This window comes from Aotus nancymaae, unplaced genomic scaffold, assembly GCF_030222135.1.
Source record: "Aotus nancymaae isolate 86718 unplaced genomic scaffold, 86718_ANA_hifiasm-v0.15.2.pri h1tg000058l, whole genome shotgun sequence".
Taxonomy (NCBI): Eukaryota; Metazoa; Chordata; class Mammalia; order Primates; family Aotidae; genus Aotus; species Aotus nancymaae.
In genome coordinates, this window is record NW_026988472.1 from 51,309,559 (window position 1) to 51,330,285 (window position 20,727).

Consider the following 20,727-nt stretch of genomic DNA (forward strand, 5'->3'; position numbering starts at 1 on the left):
AAAAAGCTCGTTAGTTCAGGCTGCTATAACAAAATGCCATAAACTGGGAGGCTTATAAACAACAGAAATGTATTTTTCACAGCTCTGGAGGCTGGAAGTCCATGATCAGGGCATGGCAGATTCACTGTCTGGTGAGAACTCACTTCCTGGTTCATAGACAGCTCCTTCTCGCTGTGTCCTTACATGGTGGAAGGGGTGAGGGAGCTCTCTGGGGTCCTTTTATAAGGGCACTAATCCCATTCATGAGGCTCCACCCTCATGACCTGCTCACTTCCCAAAGCCCCACTTCCTAATGCCATCACCCTGGGGATGAGGGTTTCAACATAGGAATTTTGGAAGGATACAAACATTCAGACCATAGCAGCATCTATGCATTATGATAGAAATCTGGAGCACAGAAGATGACCAGTTTTATGTTATTTTCTTTCTGAATTCATGATACTTCCAGGACTCCATGCTAGGCAGACCAATAAATGTCATTCACTCTACAACAAATAGTTTTGAATGCCTACTATGTGCTAGGCACTATTATAGCCACTGAGAACATAAAACAAAGTCCTGCTCACATATATTCATACTTAATGTACAAGACAGATAATACAGATGGTAAATAGAAGGTAAATAAATATAGAAGATAGGTAGATAAGATAGATGATTGATAAATAGAAGATAGATAAGATAGATGATAGATAAATACAAGATAGGTAGGATAGATGATAGAGTGATAAATGACAGACAGGTTAGATAGAACAGACAGGAAGGATAGATAGATAATAGGTAGGCAAATAGACAGATAGATAGATAGAACAGATAGAATGGATAGATTCATGATAGATAGATAGATAGATAGATAGATAGATAGATAGATAGATAGGTAGATAGATAGATAGGATGGATAGATAGATGATAGGAAGGTGGATAGATGATAGGTAGGTAGGTAGATAGATAGGAAGATAGGACAGATAGCATGGATAGATAGATGATAGGCAGATAGATTAGACAGGAAGATAGGATGGATAGATAGATGATAAGCAGATAGATTAAACAGGAAGACAGGATGGATAGATAGATGATAGGCAGATAGATAGATAGATAGATATACAGGACAGATAGGATGGATAGATAGATGATGGGCAGATAGAGACATAGATAAACAGATGATAGGCAGATAGAGACAGATAGATAGATAGGACAGCTAGGATGGATAGATAGGTGATAGATGATAGGCAGATAGATAGATAGATCAGATCAGATAGAATGGATAAATAGATGATAGGTAGGTAGACAGATGATCGATAATAAGATAGGTGATAGAGGATACATAGATAGTAAATACATAGATAGTAGAGAGAGATATTAGAGAAGGAATAATAAGGGCTGAGCTGGAATTTGGGATTGCCATTTTATACAAAGTATTTAAGGAAAGCTTCTCTAATAAGGGAATGTTTGAGAAGAGAATTGAAGAAAATAAAGACCGAGCAATGTGCCTTTCCACGTACACAGAGAAAATAGTAAGCACAAAGTCTCCAAATGCTGTTGGCATATTTGAAGACCAAGCATGGGCAAGGAGGAGACGTGGAGGGGCTGTTTGGGCAGAACACAAACAGAAATGAGGGCAATAGCAACCGAGAAGGAATCTTAGAAAGAAGGACTGAGAGGACTGGCCCGGAGGCTTGAAAACAAAGGAAATGTGGTCAATACATGGTAAAACATGGTCAATTTAATTGCTTGAGGACAATTATTTAAAATTAAAAGGGTTGGGCATGGTAGCTCATGTCTGTAATCTCTTTGAGAGGCTGAGGCTGGAGGATCCCTTTAGCCCAGGAGTTCAAGAACAGCCTGGGCAATACAGTGAGACCTTGACTCTACGAAAAAAAAGAGAAAATTGAAAAATTGCTGGGAATGGTGGCGCACGCCTGTAGTACCAGCTACTCAGGAGGCTGAGGTGGGAGGATTGCTTGAGCTTAGGATGTAGAGGCTGCAGTGAGCCAAGATCACACTACTGCACTCCAGCCTGGGCAAAAGAGCAAGACCTTGTCTAAAAAATAAAAATAAAAAAAATTTTTTAAAGACTAAAAAGATTAGCTTGATAGGGCCAGGTGCAGTGGCTCACTCCTGTAATCCCAGCACTTTGAGAGGCTAAGGTGGGTAGATCACGAGGTCAGGAGATCTAGACCATCCCGGCCAACGTGGTGGAACCCCATCTCTACTAAAATACAGAAAAAAATAAAGATTAGCTTGATATCAGCCTTATAAAGAGGATGGTGGGTCAGGCCATAGTCTATTTAGTCATGGACTAAAATAGAATGGATGAGACGAGACAAGATAATAGCAGAATGCCTTGATCCCCTCCCAGGCTTCCTCCACTACCTTTCTCTACCCATTCACTCCACTCTCTCTTGCATATTCAAAGTCTACTTTGCAGATACCTTCCCAGGGGCTACATTCAGATGGAAGCTTCTGTCATTCTAAAAAAAATCCCTTTCCCTGGCTTCCTCAGATGTGCCATTCACTCTCTATGGGAACTCTCACACCATTCTAAAGGTAAGGAGAGTGGGATAGTGGACCCGCCATGCTTGCCTATCTTCACATCTCACTGCCTACGAATAGCTCACGCTTGAACCTTCTTTATCTTAGTGCTGCCTGCCAAACCAGGCTTTCACAGCTCACAGACAACCTGCAAATCCACACATCCACTGTCCCTCTGCAGCTCTCTCTCCCTCTTTTGTTCCCCTCCACCTTCTTTATCCTTTTCTCCTTTCATGGAGTCAACATCAGCTGGAATCCTGGCTTCCTTCCTTTCCTCTCAAGGCTCCTTTTCTTTCTTCTCCCCTTTTACTTGCTTCACTGAAATTATGTGTTCCCTCTCCTACTTCAATATGTTATCCAACTGTGCAGGTAATGCCCACATCTCTAGCTCAAGCTCTGCATCTTCTGGTGCCCATCGTATTCATGTTCTATTCCTGCTCCACGAAATGGGCAGCTGAAGACAACACAAATTTATTATCTTACACTTGTCTAAGTCAGAAATCCGGGTGGGCTCAGCAGGTTCCTCTGCTCATGGGCTGTCCCACAAGGCTAAAATTAAGGTGATAAGCTATCTGGGTTCTTATCTCCAGGCTCTAAGGGAGAATCCACTTCCAGTGGGTGCAGAATTGTGTTTGTTCCTTGCAGTTCTAGGACTGAGGTCTCAGTAGGACGTCTCTGCTGCCACATCTCTTCCTCCTCTGCCAGCAAAATTCTCTACTACTAAGGACTCCTGTTTATCTTGGTCCCACCCTGATAAACCAGGAGAACCTCGTTCTTTTAAGGTCAGCTGATGATAACCTCAATGACATCTGTAGACTCTCTTGTGCCATCAGATAACCATGGGAAGAACACCAAAGGCCAAAACTCATGGGACCAAAATTCTGTCAACCATATCTACTTCAACATCTTTACCTGAACTTCCAGTCTGTACCTCAAGCTCAACAAGATGACAGCTTGGAAGCTAAGGAAAATGTGATCAATACATGGTAAAATACGGTCAATTAATTAAGTAGAATGAGTTTCAAGGAGCAGCTACCCTCCTAGGACACATGAGAGAGTTCTGGTAGACAAACAGCATTTCCTTTCTAAATTATATGTCTTTCAGTTTTCTAAATAGTTGTAATGGCATCTCCATTCTACATTTTTGTTGTTGTTGTTGTTTGTTTGTTTGTTTTAGGTTATTTTTTCCCCCTTCTTGCCTCTTCCTCAACTTGTAAATTTCCCAGTATCCTAGCCTTAACATGGTGTGAGAGTATGAATACTGACCCTTTTCTTGCCCCTGTTCATATAGAAAATAATCACATCATGTGCTTCACTGGTGTCCACAAATATGGCTGCTCCTGGCCAGGAAGACGGGAGCTGATCAGTCAATATTGCATCATCACCTCTAACTGTAGGAGAGTGTCCTGATGACTTGCTCCTCAAACTATGGTCCACGGACCAGCAGAATCAGCACAAGCAGAGTCTCAGTTCCACCCCGATGTACTGAATCTAAATCCAACATAATTCCTAGCTGATATGTAAGCAAGAGATACAGAAAGAGGTCCTATGCCTGAGGTCTGGAATTTCCTTCCTCACCTTCAGGGTGTTGAAAAGAAGTTTTCCTGCCAAAAATGTAACCAACCATTCCGATTTCTTCTTTTTCTAGGTTTGCACTTCCTATTGCTCATCTCCTTTAGATATGCATGTGTGTTGTTGCCATCCTTGACACTCTTAACCCTTTTCCAAAATCTCACACTCTGATTTTCTCTGCATCATCAAACACTATCTAAAATTGATGCTTCCTGAAGGTTCTTTGAATGCACACTTAATCTTGGTGGATAATTACAGATCTCTGATTAATTCCTTCAATTCCTCAGGCATGCTTTCATTTTATTTAGTTTATAAATAAAATGCAATTTTATTCACATTTCTTTTCCCCAAAGACAATGTCTCACTGTCACCCAGGCTGAAGTGCAGTGGTGCTATTATGGATCCATGCAGCCTCAAACTCCAGGCTTACGCAATCCTCCTGCCTCAGCCTCCCAAGTTGTTGGGACTACAAGTGCAAGCTAGCATGCCCAGCTGATTTTTATTTTTTTGGAGAGATGAGGTCTCACTATGTTGTCCAGGCTGGTCTGGAATTCCTGGGCTCAAGTGATCTTCCCACCTTGTCCTCTCAAAGTTCTGGGATTATGGGCATGAGTCACTGCACCTATCCTCATGTTGTTCTTTATCAGTGTTCATTCATTATTTCTAGATGGATTACTGCCTGGTTAAAATAAATATTGTTATTGATATTTGCCATTAAATGCTCAAGGTACAATTGAGTTTGATCTTTATTTTTGTAAGGGAAGGGAGAGAATGAATTTTGATCTCAGTAAAGATCTTCTAGTGGGTTATATCTGCATAGGAATGTGAACCCGAGACTTAAATAGTTTATAGTGATGAATAGCACATCATTCGACAGTCACCATTCTTTGTGTTCTGTTTTCCTTGTATATTTATAAAATGAGATTTAATTGCAAATGGTTGAAATTATGATGGAAATTGTTTTCTATCGATGTCCTTTATGTTACTGATTTTTAGATGATTAGTAACATTATTCTAGTTTTAGAAACTAGTATTGTTTCATAATTGTGGTATCTCCTTTGCCAGGTAAGTGCACAAACTAGTATTGTTTGCAATCTTAAACTGCATAAATGATGCATGTTCTTATAACTAATAATTAAATGTCATTGGCTAACATAAGAAATTTGTATTTTAATCCTATTGTTAAGTTTATAATTGCCATATCATCTCTAAATATAGGAAGCAAATATAGAAAGCACCAAAATCTCAGAAATCAACACTAAAGAACTTATTCATGTAACCAAACACCACCTGTTCCCCAAAAACCTATTGAAATAATACAAATTTAATTAAATGTAAAAAAAAGAAAACAACTATGAAAAGACAAAAAAGAATAAATAAGTAAATGTACAGATTTTGTTTTTATTTTGGGCCTCTCCTTCGGCTGTGTTTCCCATAACTGGGGAAGATTATAATTCAGTTAACAATATATATGTTATTGGAAACTATGAGAATACAAAAAAATTAACAAGATGTAGAACCCACCTTAAAATCCTACAGTATAATTATCACATAGACCCATGAAAAGTTACAAAACAGAATAAGTTTCAAAGAGCAAGTACTCTCTTAGCACACAAGAGAGAGCTCACAGCAGACAAGACTGGCCAAGAAAGGCTCCTGGTGCCTTAAAGAATGAATAGAATTTGAATAAATGGGGGAGGTAGATAGGGAACTGAGGAAAAAATCTCAGTAATGGGAACATATGTCGCTTTGTAGCGGAAAGCCATATACATCAAAGTTCTCATTATGTGAGTAGTACCTAAAGATTGATTTTAATTCCAGAGAACCAAAATGGGAGGGATGTGAGGGGGGCAGAAAAGGGAAAGACCTGTCTTAAATCCACTTACTTTATAACAGCCATTCCATTTTGCCTATAAAATGCTTATAAAGCAATGGCAAATAAACCGTGCATAATATGTAATCCACTGACATAAAACTGGAACATTTAATAATAGAATAAAGTTTAATGGAAAGCTATTTATTAATTGCCATTGAATATGCTCCTCTTGGCTGCATTCATTATTTAGGATCTAGAAATTCTGGGGGAGAAATGTGGAAAATTCATGTTCTGAGTTTTCAATGAGAGCAGAAGTTTGGCAGAGAACAAATGATACTCTCTGTGTCGACGTTTTACTGCAAGAGGAAAGCATTGTCTTGGATCCCTGAGACATTTCTCCAGCATCCACACTGGCACGTAAATCTGCCACCTTCACTATCTTTTGCATTTTACATCTTTCCTAAAACTAATATCATTTGTCCATTTTCCAATCCCTTGGTGGGTGGAATGTCACATGATTTAGAGAGATGTGGAAAGGGCTGTGGTTGTGGTGATTAGCAGTATGAAATGCTGTCACTTTCTTCCCATTGAGCTTACAGATTATTTGTTTCATGGCCTTCTGAGCGATTTTTTTTAAAGAAATGGGGTCTCACTCTGTTGCCCAGTGTGGAGTGCAGTAGCACAACCATAGTTCACTGTAGCCTTGAACTCCTGGGCTCAAACAATCCTCCAGCCTCAGCCTCCTGAGTAGCTAGAACTACCGGTATGCACCACCACACTCAGCTACTTAGTGAGTTTTATAGCCAGAGCCTTTCCTAACATCTGCTTAATAATGGTAGGGTTGTTCATTTTTGTACATTTCTGCTCCTTTCAGTAGAGAGCAAGTTTAGTGAGGTCTTTCTCAAATCTGTGCCACTCACCAGCCTAACACAGCCTCTGACACAGTTACTGTTCAGCAGGCCTATGTTGCTTTGACAGGACATTCAAGGAACTATGACAGAAAATGGAAACAGTCACCAAAGAAAAAGAGACGTAAAGATGTCCAACTAGAAAGATGTTAAAAGAAAATGAAAGAAAGAAAAACCACAGAACAGATAAATATGTTCCTTTTTATTTTTAATCAACAAATAATAATTGGGTACAATGTGATCGTTTGATCTATGTATATGTTGTAGAAAGAGTCAATGAAGCTAATTAACCCTATTTCACAAATAAGGTTTCAATATTCTTATTGTGCCTAGTAAGGAAATGTGTTAGGAAGCATTGAACACATAACAACATGAGCTTTCTGTGCACAGCGTTTAAGAGTTCTGCTTTTCAAGGTGGTCTTATGTGTAACCTGAAGGGCAAATTGATGTGGATAGCTTCCAGCACTAGCAGTTTTATTTACTGTATTTGAAACCCATGATTACTGCCTAATGGCTTTTAAAAAATGTCACATTAGGTTTTTGATAAAAGATTGAACTACATGAAATTCTTGTTCACAACTTGAGACAGAAAGTATGAGCACACAAACACATATACACACATACATCAGAAGTACTGGAAGGAGATTAAATAAAGTAATTAATGGATATTGAAAAGAATTTTTTTTTTTTGAGACAGGATCTCCCTCTGTTGCCCTGGTTGGTGTGCAGTAACGCAATCTCTGCTTACTGAAACCTCTACCTCCTAAGCTCAAGCAATCCTCCCACCTCAGCCTCCCTAGTGACTGGGACTATAGCCGCATGCCAGCACACCCGGTTTATTTTTGTAATTTTTTAGCAGAAATGAGGTCTCACCATATTGCCCAGGCTGGTCTTGAACTCCTGAGCTCAAGCAATATTCCTGCCTCAGCCTCTCAAAGTGCTGGGATTACAGGCATGAGCCACCATGCCCAGCTGCAGGAAAATTCTAACTAAATACTTAACATTTTTTCCTTTACCAAGAATGAGTTATTTCCTTAAATGGTATAACTGTTCCCTGGAGCCTGAAACAGGTTTTGAAAATTGTGACACTGTAAACTGTTCCCCACATCACAGATACTAAATTGACATTTGCAGGGAATAAAATTGAGTACTTCTAGTCTGAGAACCGGTACTTTCACACAATTTGTAAAAGGGGTCCACAGACGTGCAGATAACTTCATTCTAGGCTAGTATTGAGAACTTTTACACTGGAATAGCAATATGGAACTACAAGAAAGATTTTATTTATCAAACAGTAGCTTTATCACACTGTGGGTGGTCACACTTGCTTTCTCTCCTCTCAGGCTGACACACTATATCTTGGTTTATGCCAGTTTATTTAACAAAAGCATGCATGTGCCTGTTTTTTCCCCAAGACTCTCCTTAAACAGTTTTTACTGGAAGCGAGGATGGTCAGGGGAGAGGCTATTTTTCCTATTCCTGTGTTCATTGGAATGACACCAACATTTCCATTGTACCTCTTTCTTTATTGTGTCTATAACCTATCTCTTTAGCCTTCTATCAATTCTCTATTCTTACTTTCCTGGGGCGGGGGCTGGGAGGAAACTGGATTCCTCATATCTCAGCGGGTTACGCCCTTTAGAAGCAAATATCCAGTCCCTAGCATACTACAAAGACTCAAATGGTAATTATTATTCTTAGGAAATATTATGATTTTATTTGTGATCAGAAAGCTTACATGTTCTCTAAGAAAATGGGCTCTCAAACAAGCCTTATACTTTATAACTAAAAATAATCATGTATTAAGAGCAGCTAGTTTTGAAATTCACATTTTTCCCAATCTCCACTTTTAGAATTAAAGGTCAAATTATATGGGCAACCCGTTCCTACATAGCAATAAACGGCCAAGTTTTTTTCCTTACAATGGGCCCAACAGACATAAGTTCAAAACATTTTTCTATTATCTGATGGTGTTTACAGCATCTTATTCTGGACTTGTGGATTTTTCCAAAGCCATTGTATGAAAGTCACTCTATCTCTGGCTCCTATAAACTGACATAGCGAATTACTTCCACTATTTCATTGCAATTCACAGCTCAATAAGGTTGTCTAAAATTGTAACTATAACTTTCCAAATTTTCCATAACTTGTTATGATCACCAACCCTTAAGACTGAGGGATAGATCATAGAGACAGAAAATTAACAAAGATATGCAGTACTTGAACTCAGCTCTGGATCGAGTGGACCTGATAGATATCTACAGAACTCTCCACCCCAAAACAACAGAATATATATTCTTCTTGGTGCCACATGGCACTTACTCTAAAACTGATCACATAATTGGAAGTAAACTCCTCATCAGTAAATGCAAAAGAACTGAAATCATAACAGTCTTGTAAATTAGTTCAAACATTGTGGAAGATGATGTGGCGATTCCTCAAAGATCTAGAAACAGAAATACCATTTGATCCAGTAATCCCATTACCAGGTATATACCCAAAGGAATGTAAGTCATTCTATTATAAAGATATATGTATGTGTATGTTCATTGCAGCACTATTCACAATAGCGAAGACATGGAATCAACCCAAATGCCCATCAATGAAGGACTGGATAAAGAAAACATAGTACATATGTGCCATGGAATGCTATGCAGCCACAAAAAGGAATGAGATCATGTCCTTTGCAGGGACATGGATGGAGCTAGAAGCCATTATCCTCAACAAACTAATGCAACAACAAAAAACCAAATGCTGCATGTTCTACTTACAAGTGGCAGCTGAAGAATGGGAACACATGGACATAGGGAGGGGAACAACACACCCTGGAGCATGTCAGGGGGGTATGGTGGAGGGAGGGAGCGCTTTAGGAAAAATAGTTAATGCATGCTGGGCTTAATACCTAGGTGATGGATTGATAGGTGCAGCAAACAACTATGGCACACGTTTACCTATGTAACAAACCTGCATATGTACTCCAGAACCGAAAATAAAAATAAAAATTAATTTTCTAAAAAAAGACTGCAGGATGATGGTAGGGAACTGAACAAACAATACAATTGTGTTCTACTGTGTAGGTTTGATATGCAGAAAAGAATTCTACACTCCTACATCCTAAGTTGCTTTTACTAGGGCATTGCTGCATAATTATCTCTACTCAGCTCCCAGTGTTTTCTTCCTTTGTCTGGGAACTGGTCTCTCTCATTTACTCTTTGAAGTTGAGAATAATTAAAAAGCCATTAGGGTTCTCTGTTCACAATGACACTACATAAATTACATCTTGGTAGTGCTGAAAAGCAACAATGTGACCTAACCCTTCCAGAGTGTCACTTTATCTACAATTCAAATTTCATTTGTGCGAACAGGTCTCCTTCAAATGTTGTTAATTTGAAACTCAAGGATTTGGAGGCAAATAATGAAAATATATTATTTATTATTAATGTGACAGCTTGTAAATAATCTTCCATATTGGAGATGTATATTAATACGTAAAGAATAGTATTTTCTATGGCATCGAGAAAAGGCGTCTCTATTAGTATTTTAGAAGTTGAGTAGTTGGTTTCCTTGCATTGCTTTATAGGAGACAGCTTCTTAATCCTTGTACTTTCTGTCAACGGGCATCTAGACAAAGAGGATATTTATTGGTTTTCAAGCAGAAAGGATTCACACTGGAAGGAAATAAATCCAGGATGATTACAGTTACAGGATACAAAGATTGAAGAGAGTCCAAGAGAGCATTCTCAAAAACACTCTCTTACTGTCCCACTCTCTCTGTTTAACTCAATAGCATGCACCAGTTGCTGTGCCTAGCCATGAAGATTCACGATTGAATAAAATACTATTTTTGCATGACTGAGTCACAGGGCCCAGTAGATACCACAGGAACAGAGATGTAATATAAGGTCAAGTATGTAATGGGAATGGTAGGTTCAAGATGGTGGAGCAGCAATGAGAAGAAAGAGAGCCCCAGGAAGAGCAAAACTGAAGGATCAACAAAGGCTCCCCAAAAGACTGGGATGAGTCTTTGAGAATGAGGAGGGATCAGCAAGAGAAAAAAAGAAGAAAAAGTGACTCAGGAAAAGCAGCAGAATGGAGACGGTAACTACTATAGTAAATGGACCCAAACAACTACTACTACGGTAAAGGTACCCAAGGAACCACTATAATAGAGGAACCCAAATAACCACTATAGTAAAGGTACTGAAGAAACAACTACTATAGTAAAGGTACCCAAGTAACCACTATACTAAAGGTACCCAATTAATCACTATAATAAGGTACTGAAGTAATGACTCACATAGTAAAGGTACCCAAGTAACTACTAATGATACTGATGTTTGTCCTGTTCGTGTTTTAGTGAAAGGCTCTGGAAAACCAAAACACATTGCAACCCACAGAAAACAACTGGCTGTGAGAACACTGTGACTACAAACTAAGCCAGGAGGAAGGTGCTTGGTTGGGTTTGAATATCATTGTTGGCATTCCTTGTATACATCATGCACCTTCTAAAAGGCATGAAAAAACTGTGGTTTTGAAGGAGGAATGTGATATGCATAACAAAAATGTGCAAAGATTCTACACATTTAGTTTAGGTCTCAGTGATAAAATCTCCACGGGGGATTATTTTAGGTTTCAGAAACAGCTTCCATGGTGTGTTACTGCTGCTGAAGAGCTTCCGTCCCTATCACCTACGCATTAGGTCTAAATTCCTCCACCTAGTGGTCAAGACACTGTAATAATACTAACTCCACAACAGCATTCTCTGTCATCAAGTTGAGCCTATTTCTGCCTACCTTTCCATGTGGGTGCAGTCTAGGCTCCACCTGCATGTGTTTGCCCACATTGTTGTTTTCTCCTTAATAACATCAGAATATCTCCCTCCTCTGAGGACCCTTTCAAGTGACCTGTGGTCACTGGACAATGGTAAGGATGAAAGTGCTGTGTGCCACGTAAAATAGACAATACCATTGTCCTCCAGCCTACTGGAGGAGAGAGGTATCCAATACTTTAAAACAGAAATAAAACTTCAAATTGAGTGCTGCAAGGATAATGAAAAGGAGTCTGAGAATGACAGGCGGGAACTCACTGAGATTTGGGCATGAAAGAAAGACTTTGGAAAATGAGAAGTCATTGAAAGTGGAGTCTTTGAAAGACTTTAAGTAGAATTTTAATATGATCTACTTTATTTTTAAAAATCAGAATCCTTTATGTCTTCAGTTTTCCAAGCTAGATATTATTTCTCCAACAGAATGCTTGCTTAGTTATCCTTCCTCCATCATGTCTCCTGCCTCTTTCATGTTAGAACATGTTGTGTTGCTATATATAGTAGGATTCTAGGTGACTAAGTCCTATGCCTTCTCTTTAATACCTTAACCTGTCTCCTCAGACTAGTAGTAAGTGTGGATGACAATTGATAGAGACTACTCAGCCTGAAAATGTTTGTCTGACTTGCCCCAGATGTGAAATGGGGCAAAGGGAGAGTTAGACAGAGAAAATTCTAAAGTAGGATTTCTCAACATCAGTAATACATTTGGGGATGCAAGACTCTCTGTTATGGGGGTGTCCTTGGCATTATAGGATGTTTATCAGCATCCATGGTCTCCATCCCTCCATGACAGGAGGGAACTCACTGGATACCAGTAACATCCCCCTTCCAGTTGTGACAAACAAGAATTTCTCCAGAAATTGCCAGATGTCCCCCTGGCAGGGGGCAGGGATGACTGACAATCATTCTTATAAAGTAATAAATATATACAATTCACTCATGAATCATGAAAAAACTTTTGTATGTCAAAGAATATTTAGGGTATGTAAGATCATGTTAAAATATAAATATTCAAAATCAGAATATATTAAAAATTTCAGAAAATATTAAAAAATCAGAAAGATATTACTTTTAGGAGAAAAACAGGTTTGGAAGAAACAAGTAATGAAAATACTGGTGACAAGTGTCTTAAAATTACATGAAAAAGGAAATGCAAATTAAATAAGAAGTACTCTTGCTGATTCTCCAATGAAAAAATAAAAATCATTCTTCAAATTTCTTCCAGTCCTCAATGAACAAGCCTTACTTTAGTAGCGGGTCACCTTCAAATTCATAGAGCTTGCTCTCCTAAACTTGAAGGTATGAGAGAGCTAATCTTATTTATTCTACCATGAAATCCATTTTTCAAACATGGTAAGTCTATCCCTAGATCATAAATTTCTCTACTTTCTGTAACTTTCTTAAAGATAAACATGTTTTATGCTCTTAATCTTTGCCATAGGTAACAAAAGTTACATCTTTCTCTTTGAATCTGATATTATAGTACACTGAAAAGAAAAATAGGATTTTATGATGATAGGATTTCCTTTCCATCTATTTTCCTTTTACAGTGTAATTTCTGGGCTTGCCTTAGTTTATGGTCAGCTTTTTTCAAGTCTCTTTTGTTAAATGACATTTAAAAATATTTTATTCTGTAATACTGGATAAATGTTATTATGTACTTTTCAAAACCCATGGAACTATACAACACAAAGAAGAAAGCATAATGTAAACCAAGGACTTTATAGTTGATAATAATGTATCATTATCAGTTCATTGATCATAAAAACCTGTACTACACTAATGCAAGAGATTAGTAAGAGGGGGAAATGAGGAAGGCTAAAAGACAGCATATGAGAAATCTTGATACTATATACTCAATTTTTCCATAAATATAAATCTGTTATTTAAAAAGAGTCTACTAAATGAAAAATACATACATTTAATAACCTTAAAACATATGGATAATAAACTAAAGATAAACGGTAATCACGGAAAGTGTATTTTCCTGTCATGTCAATCATACCCAATCCCAAGGAAGAATCTGAATAGTCCTCCTTTATCCGAAGTGCCTGCAGATGGATGTGATATTATAAACCCTAGGATTCAGTGACTGCTGGGTGGCCATTAGATGCTTGGCTTCTCACCTGAGAGATGTCTGGGGGTTAGCTGAGCCTCAAAGCATCATCCAGTTAGTAAGCTGTGCTGCAGGTGCTGAACGTGGAGACTGTTCAGCCTGAGTCTCTGCAGCTTATGACCACAGAGACAAACTGTCTCCTATGGTTACTCTGCTCCAATGTTTCTCCATCAGGAATGAGATGTGTATCTATCTTTCAATGACTTGGCTTCTTCACTTCTCTGGTTGTAAAATGACTTGGAGGTGCTGGAAATCAAAACATTTGTCTTCTATGACCAGAATACACTGATCAACACTAACTAGTCCCTCTAGAGAACAGTGTTCTGTAGATGATGTGTTTCTTATACGAGTAAGCATATGCCTAGCTATCCTACTACTGGACGTTTATTCACGAGAATAAAAGTATATGTTCACACTTAGACTTATACATGAACTTTCATAGCAAATGGATTCACAAGAGCCAAAAATCAGAAACAATCTGAATGTCCACCAACAGGTGACTAGGCAGACACATTGTGGTATTTTCATTCAACAGAGTACTACTCAGTAATGAAAGATTTTCACTTAACAGAATACTACTCAGTGACTAGTCAAATGATCCACAAACGACTAAACCACAAATTTGTTATTGAGTAAAAGAAGCCAGACTCAGGCGGGGAGGTACAATACAATTCCACTTATATAAAAGTGTAAAAAGAAGTTGAAGCAAATATTTAGTGCCTGAAAGCAGATTGTTGTCTTCGTGAGCTGGGGCAGATGGTGTAATTAACAAAGAAACTTTTAGGGGTTTGGGGAATAGTCATTGTCTTGTTCTTGGTGGCAGTTTTATGGGTGAACACAACTCATTTTACACTTTCAATGGATGCAGCTTATTGCACACAAATTATACATTAACAAAATTCTTTTTAAAGAGCCAGAGAAGCAAATTTTACTTAGTAGAGTAGAGTTAGAAGGACTACTGACTTTTCAATACTAAATATGAGAAATAGTAATGTAGAATGTATAATAATAATGTGTAATAACTAATATAGAGACAACGAATCTAAAAAAGATAAAACAGATAGATGAAAGAAAATAAATCTCATATATACCAAATAAAAACTAAATAAAAAATATTTTGTGCTATCAACAATAATTATTTTATAAATGAATTATTGTTGAATAAAAAAAATACATAGTGAGAAAAATATAACAAAGCCCCAAAATACATAAAGTAAAAACTGACAGAACTAAAAGAAGTTAGAGACAAATTTGTAATTATCAAGAAAGAATTTAATATATCTTTTCCAGCAATTAAGAGAACCAACGGACAAAAATTTTCATAACAGAGGAGATTAGAATGATTCAGTTAGCACCTTTGACTTAACGGACATATATCGATTATTGCACTACAAATGGAAAAGTACACACTCTGTGCAGCCATGCCTAAAACTTTCAGTTAAATTGATGATACACTGCACCAAAACACAAGTCTTCAGATATATCAAAAGATTGAAAATACACAATGCAGATCTCTGACTTTGAAACCCTATATGTTTGGAAATTTTTAAAAATTCTCCATTATCCACAAGCAAATGAAGAAAGTAAAATGGAAGTTGGAAAATATTTTTTAAATGAATGATATGAAAAAATTCATATCAAATGTTTTAGATGTATCTAGATCAATATCTAGGGTAACTGTATATTAACAAAAAAAATTAGGAAACACATCACATCTTAGAAAGTTAAAAAATAAAAAAAAATCAAGAAGATGGTAGAAGGAAGGAAATGTAAGATAAGAGAAGAAATTAATTAAATAGAAAAAATATATATTCTATAGGGAGAACTGAAAAAACCAAAAATGGATTCTTCAAAAAGTCCAATGAAATCAACAAATTATCAAGCCTGATTAATAGGTAGGGAAGGAGAGAAGATAGAAATAACCAACATTAGAAATGAAAAACAGAGCACCATAAAATCTTACTACATTAAAAAGATAATAGTAAAAACATGAAGCCAATAAATCCCCAGAAAGATGTAACTTAAAAACTGAGGGGATACATGGAAAGTCTCAGGGCATGTATTCATTAAGATAGTGTGGCAATTCCTCAAGGACCTAGAAAAAGAAATACCATTTGACCCAGCAATCCCATTACTGGGTATATACCCAAAGGATTATAAATCATTTTATTATAAAGACACATGCACACATGTTTATTGCAGCACTGTTTACAATAGCAAAGACTTGGAACCAACCCAAATGCCCATCAATGATAGACTGGATAAAGAAAATGTGGCACATATACACCATGGAATTCTATGCAGAGTAATAGATAAAAGGATGAGTTCATGTCCTTTGCAGGGACATGGATGAAACTGGAAACCATCATTCTCAGCAAACTGACACAAGAACAGAAAACTGAACACTGCATGTTCTTACTCATAAATGGTTGTTGAACAATGAGAACACATGAACACAAGGAGGGGAACATCACACACTGGGGCCTGTTGGGGGATGGGAGAACTAGGGGAGGGATAGCAGAGGGTGGGGGGATTGGGGAGGCATAACATTAGGAGAAATACCTAATGTAGATGATGGGTGGATAGATGCAGTAAACCACCATGGCAAGTGTATACCTATGAAACAATCCTGTATGATCTGCACATGTACCCCAGAACTTAAAGTATAATAATAAAAAAAAGAAAATTGAATTCCAAATATTTCAAGAAAGATAATGCTTGATCCACATGGTTTCATCAATGAGATCTACAAAGCACTGAAAGAACAAATCGTTCTAATTTTATTTGAACTCTTAGGGAGAACAGAGAAGGGAACATTCAATAAATCATTTCATGAGACTAACATAATCTCCATTCTAGTACCTAATAAGGCAGGATGAAAAGGAACACTTATGAGCCCCTGTTGCTCAACAAATTAAAGAAGAATAAAGAAAATTTTAGGAAATACCTCCAGCAGTGTATGAAAACAATGATAATACATCCTAACTAAATGACTTTTTCTCAGGAATGTAAGTGATGACATACTACTATCATTCTGAACACCTTTACTTATCAACTAAGTTTTCATTGTATGCATTTCCATTTTCATATGAAATTAATAACTTCATTGGATTCCTTGAATCAAAATGATGTGAAACAAAAGATACTTTTAGGAAATATTGTTTGGAAAATGAGGTTGAAAGTAGATCATGTTTGAATTAATTCAGTTAATTATTGCATGATATTCATGTCATCTTTAACAAAAATTTTTAAATAAGAATTTCTTTTAAAATAATTTTTAAAGAAAAAATATTTTTAAAAGTTTTCCATGTTTCTTTTAATTTATACAAGCATTGTTAAGGTTAATATATTTCTCTGATAACATTCTTGGTTGAGTGTTTTTTTTATTTGTCTATTAACTGTGCTGAATTGACCAACAGTGCATCACAGATTCTGGGGAAATATGACGTGTAATTTAACCTCTCTCTACTTTGCATCTAAACAACTCGCAGTCTTCTAGGGGTTGATTATGGGGAAAGATTTATTCTATTACCATTTTGCTCCTACCTGGAGTGTGAAATGCTTGGGGACCTGAACTTTATGGAGCCAGGTCTTCCATCAGACCCTAGTGAGCCTGGGCTTATTAACCCTAACATCTGCTCCTGTGCCCCTTAAGACCATCCTCCCAAAAACTCATGATTGCATGAATATCTTTAAAGAAATAGAGCCTTCTACATTCTGCCTGCCTCTCTCTGCCTTTGTGCCATCATGTCTTAGAGGTTATCTCCAAACTCCCTGTCCAACCATTCTTCATCTTTTCAATGTGCACTCCATTTTGTCATTTCCCGTTAAATATTAGTCTTCTCTGGAATTATTTCTGAGGTTTTCTGTCCCTCAATCATTTCCAGGATAAAATTCAATCTTCTTGCCTTTGCACACAGTGCCTTGCATGCCCTGGTCTCTGTGTACTTTTTAATTAGTACGTACTGCTTTTGCCAGTTATATAGAAATAACACTACTTCTTTAAATGTTCCATAAAAATATTCAAAAAATAATTTAGTTTTCTTTTCCAGAATGTTTCTTTTCTTCATCTAGCTGACTGCAACAACTCACTCCTACATTGCAACAAGCTCATATTTCCTACAATTTCTCCCATTGCATTTTATTTGGTAATTTCCTCTCTCTGTTATAGAAACAAAGAGTCTCTTCTCTCTGAAGGAAAGAGAATATGTAATTTGGCTTAGTATTCCCACACTTTATCCCAGACATGGTACTTAGTATGCATTCATAATAGGCGCAGTAATTATGAGAATGTGCTAATGGCAGGAGTAAGTCAGCAGTCGTGATAGGAAGAAGAATAGGAGGAAATATTGTGAATTGACAAAATATTACTTACAGGAATCATTTTTACAGCTCCTTTCAAGAGGTATGTAGTAGAAAATAAAACTGCGTGAAATTCCCAAATGATTCAACCCTGTTCTTCCACTTGGCATTTTCCACTGTTGGACTCAGAGAATGAAACACCAATATCCAGTGAACAGGAAGCTTAACTGCTTAGTTTTCCACAAAATGGGGCTAAATCTCATTTTATGTTACGGAAATCTTACCTAAGGAAATAGAAATTTTGTATCAACACTATTACAAGGCTTTGGACATGGCCACCTCTAAGGTTAGTCTACATCACATCTGGGAACTTGTCATTTCCCGAACACAGTCCTCTTTAAAGAAGGAGGATTACATGACTCTAGAAGAAAAACAAGTAAGCCACATCCTCAGAAAACAAGGCAGTGTTTGACTTTAAAGCAATCATAAAAGGGTTTTTGAATGTTGGAAAAAAAAATAAAAGCATTGTAATTTCAGACTACCTGGAAACCATGCAGCTGAATAGGTTTGCAGATCTGTGACTCAGATTTCAAGGTTATCACTCCAGGCAGTGACAGTCTGTGTTTTGTAAAATTGACATAGAAGAACATTAAAAAAATTTTTTTTTCATCTCTTTGCTGCCATTGTGTTTTGAAGGTCATGAATGCATGTAGGATCTATTCACTGACAGCAAATGGAACAGGAGTGTGGGCAATCCACTTAATTTTTTTCTACACGCTGTGATTCTAAAGTTGGAAGTCAGAAGGAAATCCATGCATGGATAAGTTTGTGCTAAGTAGTTAGCATCCTGCCACAATAGTTGGACCCACGTATGCCAAAAGGTGAAAGGCAGTAAGTGGATTTTGGGCAAATTGCAAAGGTAAAGGGTTCTATTCTTTGCACTTTTCCTATCCTGCTGTAAAACTTCGATCAATTCACTTAATTTTCTGGTCCTAATTTTGACATTTAATGAGTCAGAGTAGGCATCTATGGAAGGCAGCCTTCTAAGATGGCTTCCAGTGATCCCCACCTCCTGATATTCATACTCTCTTGTGGTACCGTCCCCTCAGGTATGGGCTGGGACCTAATGTTGTGTTCTCAAACTTTTCCTTCTTGATTTCTTTCCCTTTGGTGACATATTGATTTTCTTAACCAAGACTGAAGATTATCCATTGTATTAGTCTGTTTCATTCTGCTATGAAGACATACCAGAGACTGAGTAATTTACAAATAAAAGAGGTTTAATTGACTCTCAGGTCTTCATGGCTAAGGAGGCCTCAGGAAACTTACAGTCATGCCGGAAGGTGAAACAGGCACATCATACATGGCAGCAGGTAAGAGAAGTGAGTGCTGAGCAGAGGGGGAAGCCCCTTTTAAAACCATCAGCTCTCATGAGAACTCACTCATTATTATGACGACAGCATGAGGGTAACCACTCCATGATTCAATTATCTCCACCTGGTCCCACCAACGACACATGGGAATTATGGGAACTACAATTCAAGATGAGATTTGGGTGGGGACACAGCCAAACCATATCACCCATGTTGTTTGAGAGAATGCTAAGATACTCTAGTAATTAAAACAATCTTTCACCTCTTCTTTATCAACATGACTTCTGATCTAAGTTTTCAGCTTGCTCCCTAGTTGTCTCTGTCCTTGATGTGTTGGTTTCACTATTTGCAAACTGTTTGTCTGTCTCACACATACACCATGCAAACCTAAGAAATGGGATCAAGAAGCAGAAGGGAGCACATGCGGCCGTGTTCCCTCCTGCAACAAATCCAATAAAGTGCCAGAAACTATATTAAAAAAGAAAAACACTCCTTCCTTCCAGAAACCATCATAGCAAGAAAGATAAAGAGTATTATCAACAGACCAGGAATTTCAACAGATCCCAGAAAGACTGAAAGCAAACACACCTACATGAAACAGAACACAGCTATGGTGTTAGAGTGATTCAAAATTACTCCAAGAGGCAACAAATAGAAGGAATTAATTGTGGAGAGGCAGTCAAACCTATAAAGCTTTATTGGCATTTTTAAAAGAAGACTGATATGGAGAAGTATAATGTGTTTCCAGACTTAATATTATAAATAAAACATTTCTCCAAAACCAACCTATATATTCAGTGCAATCACAATTGGAAGTCCAAAAGGATTTTTTATGAATTTTGACAGGCTGATTGTAAAGTTCTTATCTAAATGAGAGCCTGTCATTTGCAACAACATGGATAGAACTGGAGATCATTATGTTAAATGAAAGAAGCTAGGCACAGAAAGACAAACATGGCATGTTCTTATTTGTGGGATCTAAAAATCAAAATAATTAAACTCATGGAGATAGAGAGTAGAAGGATGGTTACCAGCAGCTGGGAAGGGTAGTGGTGTGAGGTGAGGTAGGGGTGGTTAATGGGTACAAAAATATAGAAAGAATGAATAAGATGGCACAACAGGGTGATATAGTCAATAATATGTTAATTGTACATTTAAAAATAACTGAAAGAGTACAGTCAAATAGTTTGTAATACAAAAAGTAAATGTTTGAGGGAACAGATACTGCATTCTCCATGATGTGATTATTAGTATCTGGTATTTGATAATACAACAGGGTAACTACA

The 20,727-nt window shown here is 37.4% G+C and overlaps 1 protein-coding gene across 5 annotated transcripts in view; it reads right to left on the reverse strand.

Moving 5' to 3' along the window:
• STS (steroid sulfatase) overlaps window positions 1-20,727 on the reverse strand; it is a 527,011-nt gene that overhangs the window by 259,273 nt on the left and 247,011 nt on the right. The window contains exon 14 of one of the 5 annotated variants that reach the window (XM_021674434.2): window positions 10,398-10,446. The exons of the other annotated variants lie outside the window; for them this stretch is intronic. Within the exon in view, the coding sequence (XP_021530109.1) occupies window positions 10,436-10,446 (11 nt within the window). The 3' untranslated portion in view covers window positions 10,398-10,435. Of the gene's footprint in view, window positions 1-10,397; window positions 10,447-20,727 lie in introns of those variants that run through there. 5 annotated transcript variants of the gene reach the window in all.